The sequence below is a fragment of the Amphiura filiformis genome, chromosome 6 (genome assembly GCF_039555335.1).
Source record: "Amphiura filiformis chromosome 6, Afil_fr2py, whole genome shotgun sequence".
NCBI lineage: Eukaryota > Metazoa > Echinodermata > Ophiuroidea > Amphilepidida > Amphiuridae > Amphiura > Amphiura filiformis.
The window spans coordinates 21,814,259-21,836,736 of NC_092633.1; the positions used below are offsets into that span (position 1 = coordinate 21,814,259).

The 22,478-nt window shown below is 37.2% G+C and overlaps 1 protein-coding gene across 2 annotated transcripts; it reads right to left on the minus strand.

Annotated features, from left to right (window-relative positions):
• Positions 1-1,438: 1,438 nt before the first annotated feature.
• On the minus strand, positions 1,439-10,017 carry LOC140155144 (mediator of RNA polymerase II transcription subunit 21-like). Of its 2 annotated transcripts, none has more exons than XM_072177870.1 (4): positions 9,964-10,017; positions 5,514-5,601; positions 4,658-4,818; positions 1,439-3,504 (listed from the first exon to the last, which is right to left on the minus strand). In XM_072177870.1, exons 1-4 carry the CDS (start codon positions 10,003-10,005, stop codon positions 3,307-3,309), a joined length of 489 nt encoding a protein of 162 aa, XP_072033971.1. In that variant the 5' UTR covers positions 10,006-10,017; the 3' UTR covers positions 1,439-3,306. The 2 variants fall into 2 exon arrangements, with proteins under 2 accessions (XP_072033971.1, XP_072033970.1); XM_072177869.1 differs by having other exon boundaries at positions 4,658-4,821.
• Positions 10,018-22,478: the final 12,461 nt, after the last annotated feature.

Here is a 22,478-nt window from a genome sequence, read left to right on the forward strand (position 1 = left end):
TCCAAGTGACAAAGTTGATAGCGGCTTGAAAAGTGTTTTGCATAGTTTCACAATCCTCTGTGCTGTAACTACAGTGTTAGTGCACAGTATGAGATTTATCACGCTGCAACTCAATATATTTTAAGTTTGGTATCCTGATATGTTGCTGCATAATTCTTGCTTATTTCATCTTTTTTATGTGTAAGTGTACATAGTATGAAGATTTAGATGCAAATTCAATGAAGTGGTCATTTCTAATGTATTGTTAAGTTTCTTACATCATGGCCTACTGTTTAACAGGTGATTTGGTGTCAAGTCCCGAGTATGTATTGTATGTATTACAAGGTACAAAGAATGGTCAAATCTCCTACACATCCACATTTATTTAAAATGGGGTAATGCGGTCTAATTCCTTTACATCCAAATAATGTGTCAGAGGCAGTCAAAATGTAAATAAATAATGGGTGGTGCATTAAAGTGTTAATTGCTGAGGACACATTTGGGTGTAAAGGAAATTCAATGCCCTTTAATTCTATTACTAGCAAAATTGGGGTATACAGTCCCATATGCATACAGTTTGCACACATCTCTCATATTAAGTATTTTATGAGGGTGTTGCAGTTTCCAGTGATTATGAAATAGGGCATTTTATGTTCAGATTAGAGCTGGGGATAAGGTTAAAGTTAGGGTTAACATTAGGTTAGGGTAAGTGTTAGGATTAGTTATCTTTTGGGTTAAGGTTATGTTTTAATATGATTAGGGCTTAGGTTATAGGTTAGGATGAAGTTTAGGGTTAGGATTTCTAACCAAGTTATTGGATTCGGGACTAATAACCTTTCTATCAACCTGTAACCATGGAATATATCAAAGGGTTAATGCAAAAAGGCTGTGTCTGCAAAAGCTGTCCCATTGACAATTGCTGCCCTATTGAAAATTGCTGCATTCCTTATTGTACACATCTAAAAAATAACATCTAGCAGCTATTGCAGGTGGGAACTTGAACCTAACCACTTCCGTTGGGCAGGAAAAGCCTATGTACTTCTAGCCCTTGAACATGTTTAAAACAAAACTGCCAAGAGATTACATAGGAGATTTTGCTTTAAACATGTTCATGGGCCAATAACACAGGTTTTTCCCGCCCAACAAAGTAATGTACCTTGGAATACTAATTGATTGGTTTCCAGAATGAACTTATTTATGAATGATTAAATTGGAGACAATAAAATGTAAACAAAAATACAAGTTGTATAAGATGAACAATTTATATTTTTATTACATAATCACTTTTTGTTGTATGATTCCAATATTGAGCAACTGTTCAATGTATTCTTTTGATGCCTTTATAAAATTTTAAAATGTTTCTTCTTTCTTCAAAACAAACAAAAAAATGTTTCATTGATTTTACTACAAACAAGATAGTTGAACTGTGAATAAAACAATTTTCTAAATCACTCCTGAGAACAAGTGTCATGGTTTGTTTTATTTTGTTCTTTGCCCTATAGACCCTCAAATATTACATCAAAACACTGTCCACCAACATTCCAGAAAACAATACATCAGACTTGATTCAAACTAGTGATTCAAGTGTCATTCAGAAATACTTGAAGCCTGTTCCACCAACATGGCTGCCTTTTCAATGGTTATGCCATTCTGGTTGGTTTATTTATTCGATAGGGTCTATGTACAGTAGCCTAAACTTATACCCCTTAATATAATTTAACCATCTATGAGTGTAAATGTTGAAATCATTTGCTTAATATCAACTCATTTAATAACCATTTTTTGTGAAATCTCAACATCCGTCTCTATTGAATCCACCCTATTTTTCATCCATTGGTAATTTGGTATGCGATACATGTGACGATATGTTATGGCATGTCCAGGGTTTTCTGTCAAGTCATGCAACATCACCTATTTTTGGCTATTCAGCTACCTGCCAACCAGTGGTAGGAGCATACTAGTATCCTTTAGTTGATAAAAACAAATCAGTAAAAATGGCTTTAGGAAATGTGGGATTTCTTTTTTTTTTTTATTGTTTGCCCCTTTATGGCAATATTTTCTTTAATTTTTGACAAATAATAATAAGGTCCAAAATTGGCTTTTCACATAGGGCTACATAGAAAAACTTATTTCACATAACTATGTGCATGAGTTTGAGAGACATCTCTTTTTTTCTTGGCCTTCCTGATCTTGCTCCCATTTCATTCTGTAAAGGGTACATCTTTCAGAAAATCTGTTTTTTCTGTGCTAAAAACTTTTTTTTTTCTACATACAGAGAGTTACATCATCATAAGCTACACTGTTCTCTCAGTTCATCACACAACAAATCTGGTTTGACAATATCCATGTCTTCTGCTTTATGATTTGTAACTTGCAAAGAGACTGTCACCATTAGGCTGACTTTGTACGTCCCACTCCCATGTGACACTCCTTATAAAAACTTACTTAATCGCACAAACATTTGGTTCACATAATACAACAGAGTGAGGATTGCTTTTGAAATGACACAACATAACGTCAACTGTCTAGCTTGATGTGGAAAGTTAGTGCAAGAACAGCTACAATAATCTTAATTCTTGCAACACTCTTGCCCGCTATGGTCCATTTGGCTCTCTCAAGGCAGTCGCATTTGCCGTCCATATGTGATACACAAGCAAATGTGCATAAATAGTGGTGTTAATGTAGTGCAAAGTCGCCTTGTGCTGCATCGCGTGGCCAGCGTGCTACAGATGCACCATCTTTGATCGCCTGAGATGCGCACGTTACATGTATCATGTGCAGAAACCGCTGCCTTAAAGAAACCAAATAGACAAAACATTCATGGAAATCACCAAACTGTACAATAGAATGTATCAGGTAATTTGAACCATGGAATGTGTATCGCTGATTCCTGGCCAATATATAAAAGCTGGGCTGTACCTCTACCTCTAGCCACATGCCATTTGTGGGCAGTAATTTACATTGAACAAAGTAAATAAAAATTTGGCACAATGAAAGTACGGTTTGGCTCCAAAAAAATGCCATTCTCAACAAAAAAACGTATCAAGTTTGCCAAATTGGGCCATTTTGTACAGAAAATAGTTCATTTCCATTTCCCAAAAAAAGTGAAACCTGTTGGCAGATAACTTTGCTGCCAAGGCGAGTACAATATAAAATACCTGCCTATATGGTTACAATTTTAGATCACTGACCAGTACCCAAATGTCGGACAAGCAATTTTGTACTCTGTCATGTTACTTTCCAAAATCATGAATTGGCTAGTTAAAAAAGGTACAGCCCTGACTATAAGTCAACTTCACACAAGATACTGAGATAGTTAGTTCTGCATCATGTCGGTTCTTGCTTGATTTTCACAGGTGTCTCTACTTCTTCATCTTTAGAGTTCTGTTTCTTGAGTTGAGATTCTGCAATATCTGCTAGAGCCTCTTGAATTCTAGTGAGAAGATCCTCTCCTCTCTCAACCACTTCTGCTAATCTCTGGGCTGCTTCCTGGTTGTCTTCTTCTAATCTCTGAAGACTGGCATTCTGAAAGAGATAGAGGACTACTGTTGCATTATGCTAGCAAATGATTTGCTTCATGCTGGTCGTAATCAAAGATTGTTCTGAAGCACCGCTTTTGAAATCAGATCATCACTCATTTGCCTCCCCTCCCCCAATGTTCATGCTTGTTTATGGATTGGATTGTAATGTACGGATTGGCTAGATCAAATGGCTTTATTATTTCACATCTTATTTTCCAGGGGTGGTCATGCTGGCCTCATTGATATCCAGACTGTTCCATAATCATTGTTGGTTTTTGTATGATATGCAATTTTATAATTTGATAATGGAAATAAAGTCTATTCGCCTATTGCATGGTTCCGCCATGATTCAAAGAGAGCCTTGAACTGACAAGACATGAAAGGAAGAATTTCATAACTTTACGCAATGTTATATGACTGGTTCAATTCCCATTCATGCATGCTGCCAGATTGAGGCTCTCCTCGCACATGGCGGAACCATGCAATGGGTGAGTTGACTATTAAATTGATTATTTTGCTTGATTTATAGCTTGATTGATTTTATCTATGTATATGTATTATGGTTTGTATTTTTATTCAAGTTTCAAACCCCCAAAAAGGGTCAAACAAACACAAAATAAACAGTTTTGCAGTGCATTTTATACTCTTTAAATACCTATTGTGCTACAAAATGTTAAAATGAAGTACACATTTTCTCCAGATTAGCATGCTGTTGCACTCTATATTTCTTAATTTTAAAACAATGACCACAATAAGTGTGAACTTTCTTTTTGAATGATGTTCATATTATGTCAAACAGTGTTCGAAATAAGGGCATAATTAGGTTCCTAGAATTATTAAAGTAGTCCATGGATAAAAATATAAGATATGGCACCCCAAATTGCAGTCAGTATGTTGATACAACAGCAAATATTTTCCTGATATATCAATGGAAAAACATTTTGTGGAAGAGGAAACTCTACACCAAGCATGAACAACATGTGACAATTGACACTTTTTGTGGAAAATTATGCTGCAAAGTTGAAAATATCTTAAATTATTACAAAATAGTCTGTCTGGACTACTGCTTTTGAATTTCTGGTAGTTCAGTGAGACATTTGGTAGTCTAGATTCCTGAACTACTTATTTCACACAAAGACAGATAAACTGAAACAAACCTGTAGTTCTTCCGTGGATTCTTCACTTGGCAATGAGTCAATAAGCACATCAATGTCTTTAGCAGTCCTGGCTATGAGCTGGGCAAAGAGACTTGTGAAATCTTCTGGTGTAGGTGATGGTGCTGCTGCTGCTTGGCCCTCTTGAGGTCCAGGAGTACTAGCTGCTGGTAAGAAAGGAAACCATTTATTTAAGTGCCTTGGGTTATTCCAGCTGAAATGAAGATGAAAGACATGACCCTAATCTTTCACACAGGGAGTATAGATTTCAAAGGGAGATGCCCATTCAGGTAACTCCATTTGAAATTCACATTCCCTGCGTGGGAGACTAAAGTCATGTTTTCCATAGCGGGTACATATGGTTTCAATTGGAATAGCCCACTGGCTCCCTGTCAATTTGGTCTCACCAAACTCAGGGATAGAATTATGTCACAAAGTGTGAGAATCAATCTTGATTTTTGCAACAGAATTTTGCGGGAATCGTTTGATCCATTTGAAAATCTTTGCAAGAATCAACGATGAATGCCCAAATGCACATTGATACTGCCTTAATTAACCTTTTCAAGATATGGCGGACGGCGGACGCAATAGGATGGTGCTGCACGAAGGGGGTAAAGTCTTTTGAATTTGCTGGGGTTTACTCAGATCATTGAAGACTGCCCTCCTTATGTGTATGCCATACTTCGAAAAGGGTAATACAAATTGCAACTTCAGTGCATACAATTTTTAATCCAGATCCAGTGTAGGGTTCCTGCAACATTAACCTTATCTGGGATAATTTTAGAATTAAATTCTACATTTTGATGTGCATGGCATGCAGGTATTGCTCTTATTGCATGAATTTATTATTAATAATTACCTTGAGTTTGTTTATCAAAACCTGGAAACTTGGCTGGTGGAGCACTCTGTTGTAACACACCAATACTGTTGCAAAAGTGATCAGCCAGCTGCAATTCAACAACAACAAAACGCATAATTATCATATAAATTCAGCATCGCAGTGAATTAGTAACAAGCTGGGGGTCTGGCAAAGAGAGTGACTTCGGGTCGGAATAGCTCATGTATGGTGGCCTGAAAAATTTCATTTGACTGGCCCTAGTAGTAGTAATCTATTTCAACCCATAGCTGAAAATACTTGTTCATATCCCAGAAAATGTCATGTATACATTTAAATCATGATTTTCTATCATTTCCCCCAATTTGAAATCATGTTTATTAATTTTGAGAAATTGAAGCCAGCCCGAAATCCAAAGCCCCCCCCCCCCCTCTCTACAGGCGGTGCTGATTTCAAGGGATTGAAATCTTGTTAGGCGGTGATGAACAATGGTAAAACATTATTAATATTGCTTATAAATTGATGTGCACCATTTGTACAAGTATCTAATTCGCTACATGATTTCAGATCAAAAGAAAGTTGATTGTGTCTATTCCACTGGTACTTGATCGAGAAGTCTATCCTCAATCCAGGCCACTGATAACCGACAATGGATATGAGGATAGAGATTGGAACTAGATCAAATCGTGTTAGAATCAGTGAAGCATGACACCATGTAAAGCAATAGAAATCAGAAGTAAACAATGCCAATAACAATGGGTACACTACCGGTATCATCTAAAAAAGTTGCTAAAATGAGCATCGGCAAATTGTTAGCATGGTTATTGGTTAATCTCTTAAAAATTAGCAAACTTTGCTCTGAAGATGTACACTAAACTTCACAAAGAATTGTTTTAATGAGTTTGAAAATTAGCGACGATTGATCCATGCTCTTTCTATATCCACAAATTAACTGTTGCATCGTCTACATGAATCGAATCCATGGGTTACTACAGGGCCGATTCATGACACACATTCGATGGGTGTATGTGTTGTCATGGATAGTAGACTGCCGTTTGAGAGGAGCTAGAGCAATCACTCCTCTACAGCTCTTCTTAAGTTGCATTTGCAAGAGCGATTTATAGCTCCTCCAGATGACTCATTAAATTCTTTATGTTTTAATTAGTTCACCACGTAAACTTGTATGGCTCAAAATTTTGACCGCTCGCCATTAAGTTTACTGCTTTCTGTGTTTTGAAATTTGTTGACGTTTTAACGATCCCCGATTCCCGGTCGATTATTTTAGCTGTGTCACGTCACATGCATGATGCTGGTGGGTACCAACCAAACTTCAGAAGAAAAAAACCTCGATCGCCGATAACGATGTGATATGGGACTTACATAAGATTACACAGAGATATTTCTTGCCAAAATTTGACCATTTCTAGGCAAGTTGGCCCTACTTTGTCTGCGTTATGTGAAAAAGGACAGTCTTAAGTAAGCATAAGTGCAACGCTTTTGATGTTTTGATGTTTCGGGAGACTGGGAGGCATCATAATAAAAAAATGATGGAGCCTATTCTTGACTGTGTAATATTCCTTCACCACATTGCTGTACGGTAACAGTCTTATACGATGGACAGATAGTATCAGTTTGTGAATGAGGACATTGTATAAGTTCCTTGTACTATGTTTTAATGGCCACAGGTGCAAACAGCTCTTCTAAAGCTCTTCTTGAAGAGACCAGAAGAGCATTCTACAGCTCTTTTCTCATATTCAAATGGCAGTCCCTGCAGTGTCGCTAGCTCAGGTCGCTAGGCAGCTGACTCGAGGTCAAGGGCATGTCACGCTAGCATGAAAAATGCGACATACACACGGACAGTGCACACAGTAAGTAAACAAGCTCATGATCGAGAAATTATTATTACAGCTATAGTACTGGTCAATGTTGTAAAAACCTGGTGCAGTGTATTAATTAGGTATCCCAGGCAAACCTTAGTTAACACATTTGCTAGTCAGCCAAATTCGCCGACAATGTCAATGCATATTTATGTAGAAATTTAAAACAACTGGCGAAGAAGGAAACCTACATAAATATGTTTTCTATACTTCACTTGACCCAAATATATGATTTTTTATGGTGATAAGACAATCGCACATGGAATTTTAGAGGGATTTTGATAGCAGATCCATTAAAAAAAGCTGCTATCATAATGAGACTAAGATCTAGAAACACCCCCGAAATGCCGTTTTGGGGAATTTTGCTATGTACTAGCTGAATCTTTTTGATGAAAGTCAATCTTTGACAAGATGTAACTTTACTACGGAAAGTGCTATGAAAAAAAAGGTTTTCAGTTTTGGCTTTGTTTACTCAAGAGCTTTAATTTGATATATAAAATGATGCAGTTTGATGGCAAATTTGAATTCACCTAGCATACCTATATTTAGGTATGCTAGGTGAATTTAAATTGCCATCAAACTGCATCATTTTATATATGGTCATGTTTTTTGAGGTGGGACCCAATTGCGTCACATCTTGCAATTTGCCAAAAATCAACTCCTTTTTTGTATTTCTGATTATATTTCAAAAAGTTTTCACCCAAACTATGTAAAATTATACATTTTTAGAAAGCACATATTGTCAGGATTGCAAATCTGTAAAGTTTGAGTGGATATACAGGGTGTGCCAAAAAAATATACAGGGTGATTCCACTGAAAAATACATAAAAAATTACATTTCTTTACCACTCCAATATTTCTACATGGTATATTAAATTTGAAAATAAACTTGATATTTGGAATGAACACAATTAGTGTTTTCATTAAATATAAAGTTTGCACTATATTTGTTAAGCCCATTGTGTAATACAGGGTGTGAAAAAAGTTAAATTTTAAATTGTTTAATTTAATGAAAAATTTCACTAAGTGCCATTAATTTGGAATATATATTCAAAATAGTTTAAAGAATTGCTATAATATCACATAAATATCCAATTCCCATATAGGGTGTTCCAAAAATCAATATACAGTGAATAATTTGTAACAATGGTACATGTACAATAGGCATAGGCCTATACATGCACAATTAGCCTACATCAATAAACTATTTAACAATAGCCAGAGAATATGTCATCAGATTAAATCCTTGACTGTAATATTAATCTCCTTTGAGAAGATTTATTTTATAGATATTTCAAAGATAAAACAATTTAAAAGATCTATTTATGACAGATGAAATGCATGCAAAATTTAAAGCCCATTATATTGCATGACACACATTCCACTGCATTAATTAAAAGCTTGTTAAATCCTTAATTACTAAATTTATTAAGATTAACTAGCTAATTATAGTTATAGAAAGTTAAATAATAAAATTAACATCATGCAAATGCATTTTTACTCCTACAGAGGCAACAAAGTGCATAAATTTTAAAATGAACACCAACTTCCCATTGGAATTACACAGAGCTCCTCCGCTTCCGGCTCCACCCCTGACTAATTAACTTAATTAAGCTGTTGAAATTAATTAATTGATTTGTTCAACTGTATTTGTTATTATTTCATTTAATTAATAATTTATCTTCAAAATAAGACCAAAACCATTTCTTCATGATGGGTTTTAGCAAAAATATAAGAATAAGAAGAGAAAATATTTTGGAAAATGTGACAGCTCCACCTTTTTTGGGTGCCCACCTCAAAAAACATGACCATATCAAATTTAAGCCCTTGAGTAAACAAAGCCAAAACTGAAAACAATTTTTTCATAGCACTTTCCGTAGCAAAGTTACATCTTGTCAAAGATTGACTTTCATCAAAAAGTTTCAGCTAGCAAAATTCCCCAAAACGGCATTTCGGGGTGTTTCTAGATCTTAGTCTCATTATGATAGCAGCTTTTTTTAATGGAAATGCTATCCAAATCCTCTAAAATTCCATGTGCGGGTGACTTATCACCATAAAAAATCATATATTTGGGTCAAGTGAAGTATAGAAAACATATTTATGTAGGTTTCTTTCTTGGGGCACTTGTTTTAAATTTCTATGTAAAAATGCATTGACATTGTCGGCGAATTTGACTGACTAGCAAATGTGTTAACTAAGGTTTGCCTGGGTTACCTACTATATTAATTTGCCTTAAAAATGGAAGTGGGGTTCTGAATCGAATTGACTAACTAATTGAATCATGTCATGATATATCGGCACCTCATCCTCTGAACAAGCTGTGTAGTACTGTGTTGCGCAGGCATGACCTAGTTCGTTTGAGACTAGCCAAAAACTGTTATTCGTATAGTGTACTATTTAATATGCTCAACTGCTGAATTTGGCACCTGGCAAATTTTCCTAATTTTAGTGACGCATTATTCCTTTGTATACGACGTTTTAAAAAGCGATTTTCAATAAGCTTTTTGAGTCGTTACATTCTCTCATTGGTATAGATTACACCAGTAAAAAAAAGAATGTGTTAGACATTACATATCCCTAAATTTTAACCATTTTACCTGATTAACAGCGTCCTGAAGTTGAGTCACTCGATCGGCCATTGTTAATTGATGGGAGACAAGCTGTGTATAAGACGATATATGGGTCATTCAAAAAGTTATACCTCCATCATCATAATGGGGTAATTCAAAAGTTCTACCTCCATCATTAATTTGTTTGTTTGTTTGTTTAAATATAATAGGCCTAAGGGAGTGTTCATAAATACTTTGGTGGGGGGTGGAAAATATGGGGGATCAAAAAAATTCTTGGGTCCTAAAAAGGGGATCAAACAAAATTTGAGGGTAAAATTCCGGGGTAAATATACGAGAAGGCATGTACATTCCAAAGTTCAGTATTCAATTTGGTAATCTCAAGCTACAAATCAACACAATGTGCGCACTTTGGGTGTAACACTATGACTCCGCCCTCTCCACCCACCCCCCTCCCGCCTAAAAATCCTATTAAATAGAAGACAAATTAAAGCATTATTTGGCCCTGTGAATGTTCGTTTTTAGCCCGAAAAAGGGTAAAATTGCACACTTTTTTGCTTCACTCGCACTGTTAGTAAAATTCATGGGTCAAAAATAGTCTGCAAGCAAATGTCTTAGAGCCACCCAAATCCACCCAAATTTTGGGTTGCCCAAAATTGCCCTGTGCACTTCTTCTTTTTTAGGCCCCGTGAAAAAACACCAAGTTTTTTGGCCAAAATCATGAAAATAGGGTAAAAGTAAAATCTCATGCTCGTCTCCCTCGAAATAATTTATTGTAATGCAGTGGCGTATACCATAGGTCATCATATTAGATGGGCACCGACCATGATTGGGGGCCCCCAAACTGAGTTTGCGGCCTCAAAATTTTGGCCTGGCCGCGCTGGGCCCCCAAAAAGGTAAATCTGTCCCTGCTAGTATAGGCCTAACATCGAAACAATGTTTGCCGCATATATCGTTGTTCTGCATCCGGCGCGCCCATGCATGCATAACATCGACAGGAATTTTTGTAAGTAATGCATAAAATCATGTCTCGCTCACTCACTCACTCACTCTCTCACTCACACCCCCACTCACTCACTCACCCCTCACTCACTCACTCGCTCACTCACTCACTCACTAGCCTCACTCACTCACTCACTCACTCACCCACCAACCCACCCACCCACGCCCCCACCCCCCACTCACCCACTCACTCACTCATTCACTCACTTTTTTGCCGGTGTTGCTAAAACGTCAAAAAAGACGTCTTAAAAACTATTCTCATTTCAAAACATGCCTTTATTTTTTTTTAGCAACACCCCTTCATTTTGTAAAATTTCCCCACTTCTCAAGGGGGCACTTCTCCCTCAGACCCCCACCCATGTCTCGCACGCGCGGCGTGGTACGCCGCCTCGCCAGAATATCATTGCCTAATAATGGTCATTGTGTCCCCTAATAATGGTCATTGTGCCCCCCCCCCCCCCCCCACACCCCCTTTAAAAACGGATTTACGCCCTTGCACACACACCCCACACATTCCAGAGTTTGAACGGGTACAGGGCGTTATGTTAGTCCGACACGTCGCTAGTCTGACACTCCGCTAGTCCGACACGCCGCTGAAATGCACTGCACCAGTCCGACACGCCGCTAGTCCGAAACTGAAAACCACTGCGCTAGTCCAAATTTGAAAAACATTGCACTAGTCCGAATTTGAACTGGGGGAAACATTGCGCTAGTCTGATTATTCGGACTAGCGCAGTGTTTTTCAGATTCGGACTAGCGCTGTAGTTTTCTGTTTCGGACTAGCGCCGTGGTTTTCAGTTTCGGACTAGCGCAGTGTCGGACTGAAGAAGTGTTTTCCAAATTCGGACTAGCGCAGTGTATTTCGGATTCGGACTAGCGGCGTGTCGGACTGAAAACCGTGTTTTTAGATTCGGACTAGCGGCGTGTCGGACTGTTGCAGCAGTTTTCATTTTCGGACTAGCGCATGCTTTTTTCGGACTAGCGCCGTGCTTTTCATTTTCGGACTGACGCACCTCTAAGTATAGGGAATTTGTGTTGTCGGACTAGCGGCGTGTCGAATTGAGCGGTGCACCCCGAAATGGGTAAACACCATGTGCTAAACACTGTTTTACAGTGCAGAGGAAGAGATAGGCCTACATAGAAAGGAATAGACCCTCCCTCGGGTCCGTGGAGAACGACTGGTAATGTAGATTACATAGCATTAAAAATCAACCCAATACACGGACCCTCCCAGTCTGTAGGCAATTTGACTTCCAGCTCCCACAAACTGCTGGAAGTTCACTTTTACGGATTTGGAGTCACGCAATCTTTCTATATACCACGTCCATGTTTTCACTACATTAACGTTTGTGTAAGCGACTAAACAACGATATTGTATCCGACCAATCAACGCAGCTTGGCAGCGCGGGGATATTTGAAAAGGCTTCCCTAGCTAAATAATGTGCAAACATTTGCAAACCGCACGCGATAATGTACGCAATATGGACAATAGGCCTAAGTCCGAGTCGAGTGGTTGCCTTTTATTATTGCGCGTACCATGGGTCTATCAGACGCGTGCCACTTGAGCTCAATACCTCTCAGTTGTTGACAAGTGTCCCATCCGATCTTGCGTCACATCCCGCGGCATAGCTTTGTGCTACCATATTTGAATTGAAACTGGGGCGGGGCTTTCGTAATTGACATCGGAATCACCGTGCTTCGTTGAACGAATATTTGGAAGTGAGATCTCTAACAGATTGGACCAGTCTCGGAATCAGCGCTCAATGGACTTTCGCGTTCACTTATAATACGAGTATATTTCTATATTGCTGCATGGTTGACTGTGGTGGGTGTAATTAGTGGCGTCGATTTGTGGATGAAGAGGAATGGGTTTTTGGCATTGAAGAAAATAAGGGGGGAGTTGGCATTTTTTTTCATAAGGCATTACGTAATTATTTATTGTTACATTATCCAGAGATGGAACCGAACCGAGACTGGGGGCCAATCAGCGCTCAATGGACTTTCGCGTTCACTTATAATACGAGTATATTTCTATATTGCTGCATGGTTGACTGTGGTGGGTGTAATTAGTGGCGTCGATTTGTGGATGAAGAGGAATGGGTTTTGGCATTGAAGAAAATAAGGGGGGGAGTTGGCATTTTTTCATAAGGCATTACGTAATTATTTATTGTTACATTATCCAGAGATGGAACCGAACCGAGACTGGGGGCCAGTCTAAGAAAGGAACAAAGAGAAGGGCAGGGAGATATAGAAAGTGCAGTGACGTAGCGACGGGGGGCAAGGGGTCACGTGCACTGGGCGCCACCCTTGGGGCGCTGAATCGCCCCTCTAAGCGATGAATTTTCGCGCGAATTTCAGCACAAAATCATTTGAAAGATCATTCTAAACCGATTCAACTTCATTATAACCAAAATTAATTAGTGGTATAGGCCCTATTTTTGTCAAAATTGTCGCTCGCTCCGCGCGCAAAAATGGGGGGGGGGCGCCATTATGTATCCTTATCCTTGGGCACCACAACCTCTAGATATACGCCACTGAGAAAGGGAGAGAGAAAATACGTAGGCCTATGGATGTGTGCAAGATGAATCATTCGCTCCCGGGCATTCGCTATGCCTTTGTTTAAGATGAAAGTTTGTTTGTAAAGTTGTTTTACCAGTTTCTGCAATACCTTTTAGAAAATCATCTCAACTTCTCTCATCTCTTTATCTCCCCCCCCCCTCCTTCCTTCCTTCACTTCCTTTTTTTTTCATTCTCATCCTTTATCCGAGTCATACACGATAACTTTATATGTTGTTCAGCAACAAAATATATGAGACTCGAAACTCGATATATTAGACTCGAAACTCGAAATATGAGACTCGAAACTCAAAATTTGAGACTCGAAACTCGAAATATGAGACTCGAAATATGAGACTCGATACACGAGACTCGAAAGTTTGACTCGACACTCGAAACTCGAAGATGAGTAACAGACAACAGAATCAATCAAGATGTTACAATTTCTGTAATACAGACAAGTACTCTGTATTAAAAGCCAGCGCATCATACAGTTGCCCGAAACGACAGAATGTATTCAGGGAAGCTATTGGTAACAGTGCGTAGGAGGAGCAGCAGGTCACTTCAAACTAGTTTTAATTCATCTAACTTTGTTTATACATTCTGGTTCTCTGTAATTTAAGCATTGTTAAGGCGGGTATGAAGGCAGAGAAGCAGTCGGAAATGTTTAGAATGATAAATTAAAATTAAGTGCACCGGCCGGCGGTGCGGTTCGAAAAGGGCGGTAACTATTAGATGTATCTAGTTGAGTCGGCGAAGTTGAAGGCGCATTGGCAAGACTTGATTTCTATCCAGTCTTCACAAATTGCATTCATGTGAAAAATGATTAGGATCCTCCGCCAAAAGGCGGTATGCTTTGTCCAATCTTGTGCTGATCAATAAATATGAACTAAATTTTTAAAAAGATGTGTGCCTATGATTAAGAAATATGGTGTTGGTGCATGCTTGGGAGTTAAGTTTAGAGTATTAGTTCTTCTTGAAAACATGCATGTTAATGACTTATTGTTGCTATATATTTTTGTTTAACTTCGCACACAGAAAAGTAGGTCTGGGTGTAAATTAACTCAATCATCGATGCATACGCTTTGTAACAAATAAAGTTTATTTAATAAAATCTTAATGAATTTGCACTGTGGAGAAATACAAAATATTAATTTACTGCCTGTTTGTCATGCATGACCTATAGAATCTTCACAAACTAAATTATGCATCACGGTGATATCGTTTCTTTGAGAATTCGACTGAAAACGCTTCTCTTTTTGTTCGAAGGCAAGTTTATACTTTATAGTGGTTTTGGCTGTGTTTCTTACTTTCATTTTCATCAAACGCGAACGGATTTTACCGTACGTCATACAAGAACAAGACAGTTACACCATATGTACCGTAATGTAGTCACTACTGTTATCTTCCCAAGACAGCACTTCGTCATGCGATAATTGGCCACCTCGTATTAACAGTGGAGGTGCAGGTGAAACAAACTATGATCCCAATGGGCTATTCCAGTTGAAACCCACACTACCCCTGTGTATGTTTTTCAAATGTAATTGGTCAGTGTTAATCATTTTGAAACTCATATTCCTGTGGCTTTATATATCTTCCTGGAGTGAGTATTTCAAATGGAAGTTACCCAAATTTCTATTCTATTTGAAACTCATACTCCCTCTGTGGATGACTTAAGCTAAATCTTCCACAGGGGTAGTGGATTTTAGATGGAATAGCCCAATACGAAGAAGAATTAAACTCTTTTTGGTTTACCGTATACATTTTCTTCCTTCATCTCATTAAAACAAGTCGAAAGTGCTAAAACTTTCGGGCATGATCCATGATCAGCGTGACGATGTTGCTCCTTGATTATCACATAATTATAGTCATATTAGGACAACTGTTGATTTCGATACGCTTTATTTTACAACGCATCATGATAAGACAAAATTTGATCAGTAAACATAAATTTACAAAATACAATTAAATAAAGTAGGCCAATATAATCGCCATGACAACTGTATATAACATACGGCATAGGTCATAATCAAAGATACATTAATCTAGAGATTTTCAGATTAATTGTTGCAGGTACAAACACTTGTGTCCGACTTAGACGAATCGCAATCGCCCGCTTGCCTTTTTAAAAATTAGTGATTCAACTCTTTGTAGATTGCTTTAATCATGAAGGTAGCTCTATGTTTTTTAATTCGTAGATAAGAAGTAGACGCTTTGTCGGTCTCATTTATAAAGGATTCCGGTGGAGAAATGATATTAAGATTGTAATTCTAGTGAATGTCACAGTCACATGCATAGCCTTCAACTCGTGTACTTTCAACTTAACAAGACGTATGTGAGTTGGAAGATTTTTGAGATGAACATCTTTTCGATCAAACAACTCTAAAACTCTACAACAAAAATCAAATTCTAATACAAATTTGGTGTTACTGTCTTTGTTTTCAAATGTGGAATAAGTTAATTGATTATAGTCCTGTTCAACAATTTCAACAAAACATGGTGTAGATCTATGGACTACTTAGCTAAATAAGTATCTATACGGAAGATAAATCAGTGAAACAAATTGTCAGAATTGGAGCGATTTTATTCTGGAACTCTGATTTGGTTTGGTTTACTGATCTACCGAAGATTTAGCCCTTAAATGGATTTGTGGAAAATAATTCTGTATGTATTTTGTCGTTGGAAGAAAAACTGGGTCATGTGATGTCTATGTTTGATTATTGTCATGTAATGAAGAAAACTCAATAATAAGAAAACATGCCTGAAATTTAAGGTCTCTGGTATAGAATTATTCCGCAATGTGTGAATTTTATTACTGATTGCATAAACATGATAAAAGATATAGGCATGTATGAATTAAGCTCAGATTTTGTTTGTGCAGATATGCTGTAAGTTTTATGATATATTACTAAATCTGAATTCTTGAGTTCATTTATTGCTATATACTGACAATAGCTTGACGAACTAAGTTTTGCTTTTGGTTTTATTGCTATCAACTGAAAGCAGCGTGATAATTGAAGTTACGATTTTGTTTCATGCCATTTTCTGGAAAAGTTCGATGAATGGAATTATTGTTTTAAGCTCGCTCAAGCTATATTTAGTTTAGCAATCTTCTGAAGCTAGATAAAATAATCGAAATATTCCTATACTTAAAAGTTAGCATTAGTCACTGTTGCAAGTTTCCATTGGTACGGAGTAATTTTGAATTGAGATCACAGATCGTATATATTTTTTTGTATTTCTATATGCGATTGTTTATCGATAACTTCTGAAAGAGGGATTGGGTGTGTGTTTGATAGTCGATGTATTTTAGCAGTTTGGTATAATTTATATCTGCTGAAGATAGCATGATGGTAATGATTAACATTAGCCCAATGTCTTGCCTTAGGGATTGGGTGTGTGTTTGATAGTCGGTGTATTTTAGCAGTTTGGTATAATTGCTATCTACTGAAGATAGCATGATGGTAATGATTAACATTAGCCCTATGTTTGCCCTAGGGATTAGGTGTGTGTTTGATAGTCGATGTATTTTAGTAGTTTGTATCATTGCTATCTACTGAAGATATCATGATGTCAATGATTAACATTAGTCCTATGTCTTGCCCTAGGGATTGGGTGTGTGTTTGATAGTCGATGTATTTTAGCAGTTTGGTATAATTGCTATCTACTGAAGATAGCATGATGGTAATGATTAACATTAGCCCTATGTCTTGCCCTAGGGATTGGGTGTATGTTTGATAGTCGATGTATTTTAGCAGTTTGGTATAATTGCTATCTACTGAAGATAGCATGATGGTAATGATTAACATTAGCCCAATGTCTTGCCCTAGGGATTGGGTGTATGTTTGATAGTCGATGTATTTTAGCAGTTTGGTATAATTGCTATCTACTGAAGATAGCATGATATGGTAATGATTAACATTAGCCCAATGTCTTGTCCTAGGGATTGAGTGTGTGTTTGATAGTCGATGTATTTTAGCAGTTTGGTATAATTGCTATCTACTGAAGATAGCATGATGGTAATGATTAACATTAGCCCAATGTCTTGTCCTAGGGATTGGGTGTGTGTTTGATAGTCGATGTATTTTAGCAGTTTGGTATAATTGCTATCTACTGAAGATAGCATGATGGTAATGATTAACATTAGCCCAATGTCTTGCCCTAGGGATTGGGTGTGTGTTTGATAGTCGATGTATTTTAGCAGTTTGGTATAATTGCTATCTACTGAAGATAGCATGATGGTAATGATTAACATTAGCCCTATGTCTTGCCCTAGGGATTAGGTGTGTGTTTGATAGTCGATGTATTTTAGTAGTTTGTATCATTGCTATCTACTGAAGATAGCATGATGGTAATGATTAACATTAGCCCTATGTCTTGCCCTAGGGATTAGGTGTGTGTTTGATAGTCGATGTATTTTAGTAGTTTGTATCATTGCTATCTACTGAAGATAGCATGATGGTAATGATTAACATTAGCCCTATGTCTTGCCCTAGGGATTAGGTGTGTGTTTGATAGTCGATGTATTTTAGTAGTTTGTATCATTGCTATCTACTGAAGATATCATGATGTCAATGATTAACATTAGTCCTATGTCTTGCCCTAGGGATTGGGTGTGTGTTTGATAGTCGATGTATTTTAGCAGTTTGGTATAATTGCTATCTACTGAAGATAGCATGATGGTAATGATTAACATTAGCCCTATGTCTTGCCCTAGGGATTGGGTGTATGTTTGATAGTCGATGTATTTTAGCAGTTTGGTATAATTGCTATCTACTGAAGATAGCATGATGGTAATGATTAACATTAGCCCAATGTCTTGTCCTAGGGATTGAGTGTGTGTTTGATAGTCGATGTATTTTAGCAGTTTGGTATAATTGCTATCTACTGAAGATAGCATGATGGTAATGATTAACATTAGCCCAATGTCTTGTCCTAGGGATTGGGTGTGTGTTTGATAGTCGATGTATTTTAGCAGTTTGGTATAATTGCTATCTACTGAAGATAGCATGATGGTAATGATTAACATTAGCCCAATGTCTTGCCCTAGGGATTGGGTGTGTGTTTGATAGTCGATGTATTTTAGCAGTTTGGTATAATTGCTATCTACTGAAGATAGCATGATGGTAATGATTAACATTAGCCCTATGTCTTGCCCTAGGGATTAGGTGTGTGTTTGATAGTCGATGTATTTTAGTAGTTTGTATCATTGCTATCTACTGAAGATAGCATGATGGTAATGATTAACATTAGCCCTATGTCTTGCCCTAGGGATTAGGTGTGTGTTTGATAGTCGATGTATTTTAGTAGTTTGTATCATTGCTATCTACTGAAGATAGCATGATGGTAATGATTAACATTAGCCCAATGTCTTGCCCTAGGGATTAGGTGTATGTTTGATGGTCGATGTATTTTAGCAGTTTGGTATAATTTATATCTGCTGAAGATAGCATGATGGTAGTGATTAACATTAGCCCTATGTCTTGCCCTAGGGATTGAGTGTGTGTTTGATAGTCGATGTATTTTAGCAGTTTGGTATAATTTATATCTGCTGAAGATAGCATGATGGTAGTGATTAACATTAGCCCTATGTCTTGCCCTAGGGATTGGGTGTATGTTTGATAGTCGATGTATTTTAGCAGTTTGGTATAATTTATATCTGCTGAAGATAGCATGATGGTAGTGATTAACATTAGCCCAATGTCTTGCCCTAGGGATTGGGTGTATGTTTGATAGTCGGTGTATTTTAGCAGTTTGGTATAATTGCTATCTACTGAAGATAGCATGATGGTTATGATTAACATTAGCCCAATGTCTTGCCATAGGGATTGGGTGTGTGTTTGATAGTCGATGTATTTTAGCAGTTTGGTATAATTGCTATCTACTGAAGATAGCATGATGGTAGTGATTAACATTAGTCCTATGTCTTGCCCTAGGGATTAGGTGTGTGTTTGATAGTCGATGTATTTTAGTAGTTTGGTATAATTGCTATCTACTGAAGATAGCATGATGATGGTAATGATTAACATTATAGCCCTATGTCTTGCCCTAGGGATTGGGTGCGTGTTTGATAGTCGATGTATTTGAGCAGTTTGGTATAATTGCTATCTACTTAAGATAGCATGATGGTAATGATTAACATTAGCCCTATGTCTTGCCCTAGGGATTAGGTGTGTGTTTGATAGTCGATGTATTTTAGTAGTTTGTATCATTGCTATCTACTGAAGATAGCATGATGGTAATGATTAACATTAGCCCTATGTCTTGCCCTAGGGATTAGGTGTGTGTTTGATAGTCGATGTATTTTAGTAGTTTGTATCATTGCTATCTACTGAAGATAGCATGATGGTAATGATTAACATTAGCCCTATGTCTTGCCCTAGGGATTAGGTGTGTGTTTGATAGTCGATGTATTTTAGTAGTTTGTATCATTGCTATCTACTGAAGATATCATGATGTCAATGATTAACATTAGTCCTATGTCTTGCCCTAGGGATTGGGTGTGTGTTTGATAGTCGATGTATTTTAGCAGTTTGGTATAATTGCTATCTACTGAAGATAGCATGATGGTAATGATTAACATTAGCCCTATGTCTTGCCCTAGGGATTGGGTGTATGTTTGATAGTCGATGTATTTTAGCAGTTTGGTATAATTGCTATCTACTGAAGATAGCATGATGGTAATGATTAACATTAGCCCAATGTCTTGTCCTAGGGATTGAGTGTGTGTTTGATAGTCGATGTATTTTAGCAGTTTGGTATAATTGCTATCTACTGAAGATAGCATGATGGTAATGATTAACATTAGCCCAATGTCTTGTCCTAGGGATTGGGTGTGTGTTTGATAGTCGATGTATTTTAGCAGTTTGGTATAATTGCTATCTACTGAAGATAGCATGATGGTAATGATTAACATTAGCCCAATGTCTTGCCCTAGGGATTGGGTGTGTGTTTGATAGTCGATGTATTTTAGCAGTTTGGTATAATTGCTATCTACTGAAGATAGCATGATGGTAATGATTAACATTAGCCCTATGTCTTGCCCTAGGGATTAGGTGTGTGTTTGATAGTCGATGTATTTTAGTAGTTTGTATCATTGCTATCTACTGAAGATAGCATGATGGTAATGATTAACATTAGCCCTATGTCTTGCCCTAGGGATTAGGTGTGTGTTTGATAGTCGATGTATTTTAGTAGTTTGTATCATTGCTATCTACTGAAGATAGCATGATGGTAATGATTAACATTATCCCAATGTCTTGCCCTAGGGATTAGGTGTATGTTTGATGGTCGATGTATTTGAGCAGTTTGGTATAATTTATATCTGCTGAAGATAGCATGATGGTAGTGATTAACATTAGCCCTATGTCTTGCCCTAGGGATTGGGTGTGTGTTTGATAGTCGATGTATTTTAGCAGTTTGGTATAATTTATATCTGCTGAAGATAGCATGATGGTAGTGATTAACATTAGCCCAATGTCTTGCCCTAGGGATTGGGTGTATGTTTGATAGTCGGTGTATTTTAGCAGTTTGGTATAATTGCTATCTACTGAAGATAGCATGATGGTTATGATTAACATTAGCCCAATGTCTTGCCCTAGGGATTGGGTGTGTGTTTGATAGTCGATGTATTTTAGCAGTTTGGTATAATTGCTATCTACTGAAGATAGCATGATGGTAGTGATTAACATTAGTCCTATGTCTTGCCCTAGGGATTAGGTGTGTGTTTGATAGTCGATGTATTTGAGTAGTTTGGTATAATTGCTATCTACTGAAGATAGCATGATGATGGTAATGATTAACATTATAGCCCTATGTCTTGCCCTAGGGATTGGGTGCGTGTTTGATAGTCGATGTATTTGAGCAGTTTGGTATAATTGCTATCTACTTAAGATAGCATGATGGTAATGATTAACATTAGCCCTATGTCTTGCCCTAGGGATTGGGTGTATGTTTGATAGTCGATGTATTTTAGCAGTTTGGTATAATTGCTATCTACTGAAGATAGCATGATAAAGGTAATGATTAACATTCGCCCAATGTCTTGCCCTAGGGATTGGGTGTATATGTTTGATAGTCGATGTATTTTAGCAGTTTGGTATAATTGCTATCTTCTGAAGATAGCATGATGGTAATGATTAACATTATAGCCCTATGTCTTTCGAACAGTTTCGTTTATTGTTATCCTTTTAGGATATACTGTATATAGCTCATGACTGCATGAATGTTTTCCTTTCCTTTGTTTATAGTAGTTGTATTTGATTATTTGCGATGTTGAATGTCTGAAACTTCGCCTTTTTAGTATCTACTGATGATGCCTCAATGTTGAATGCAAGTTTGAAGGTATGAATTTCGAGTGCCGCCGAGTACATGTAGAATCTCATATGGCCTTTTTCTGAAGATAGAGATTGTTTGTTGATATACAAGTGTATGCTTGCTACTTAAAGGCCATTTAGTGTTTTGATCATTCAGAAAATCATCAAAATTCGGGGGTTTTTTTTGCACATTTGCTATAGATGTGGTAACATAGAAAAAATATTCTTGAGTCAAAAAACGAAATAACATTATCTACACAGGTAGGATCCGTTTGTTTTTTTGTTTTTTTTAATTTGATCATTGCAATTTCACCGAAAATATTTGAAATTTGGGCAAAAATCAGGATCTTTGTTTTGGGGGAGGGGTTACTTTTTTGATATCGGTCAAAAAAAGGCCAAAATCCGTCCATACAATGAAGTCTTAAGATAAAGATCAAAAAAATATTCAATTTCGAACGAGTAGGCCTACATTTTTTATATAGTGTGTATAAAAAATGGGTCAATAACGTGACTCTTTTGCTTTCGCAAAAATGTATATACTTTTGTCGTACGTGAAAAGTTCAGCATTTTCTACAAAAACTGTATAATTATGATCATGTGATGACGCGTCCAAGAACACATTTTTAGGTGTTCAAAATGTAATAGATTTAGAACACGTGTCTTGATGTGTAT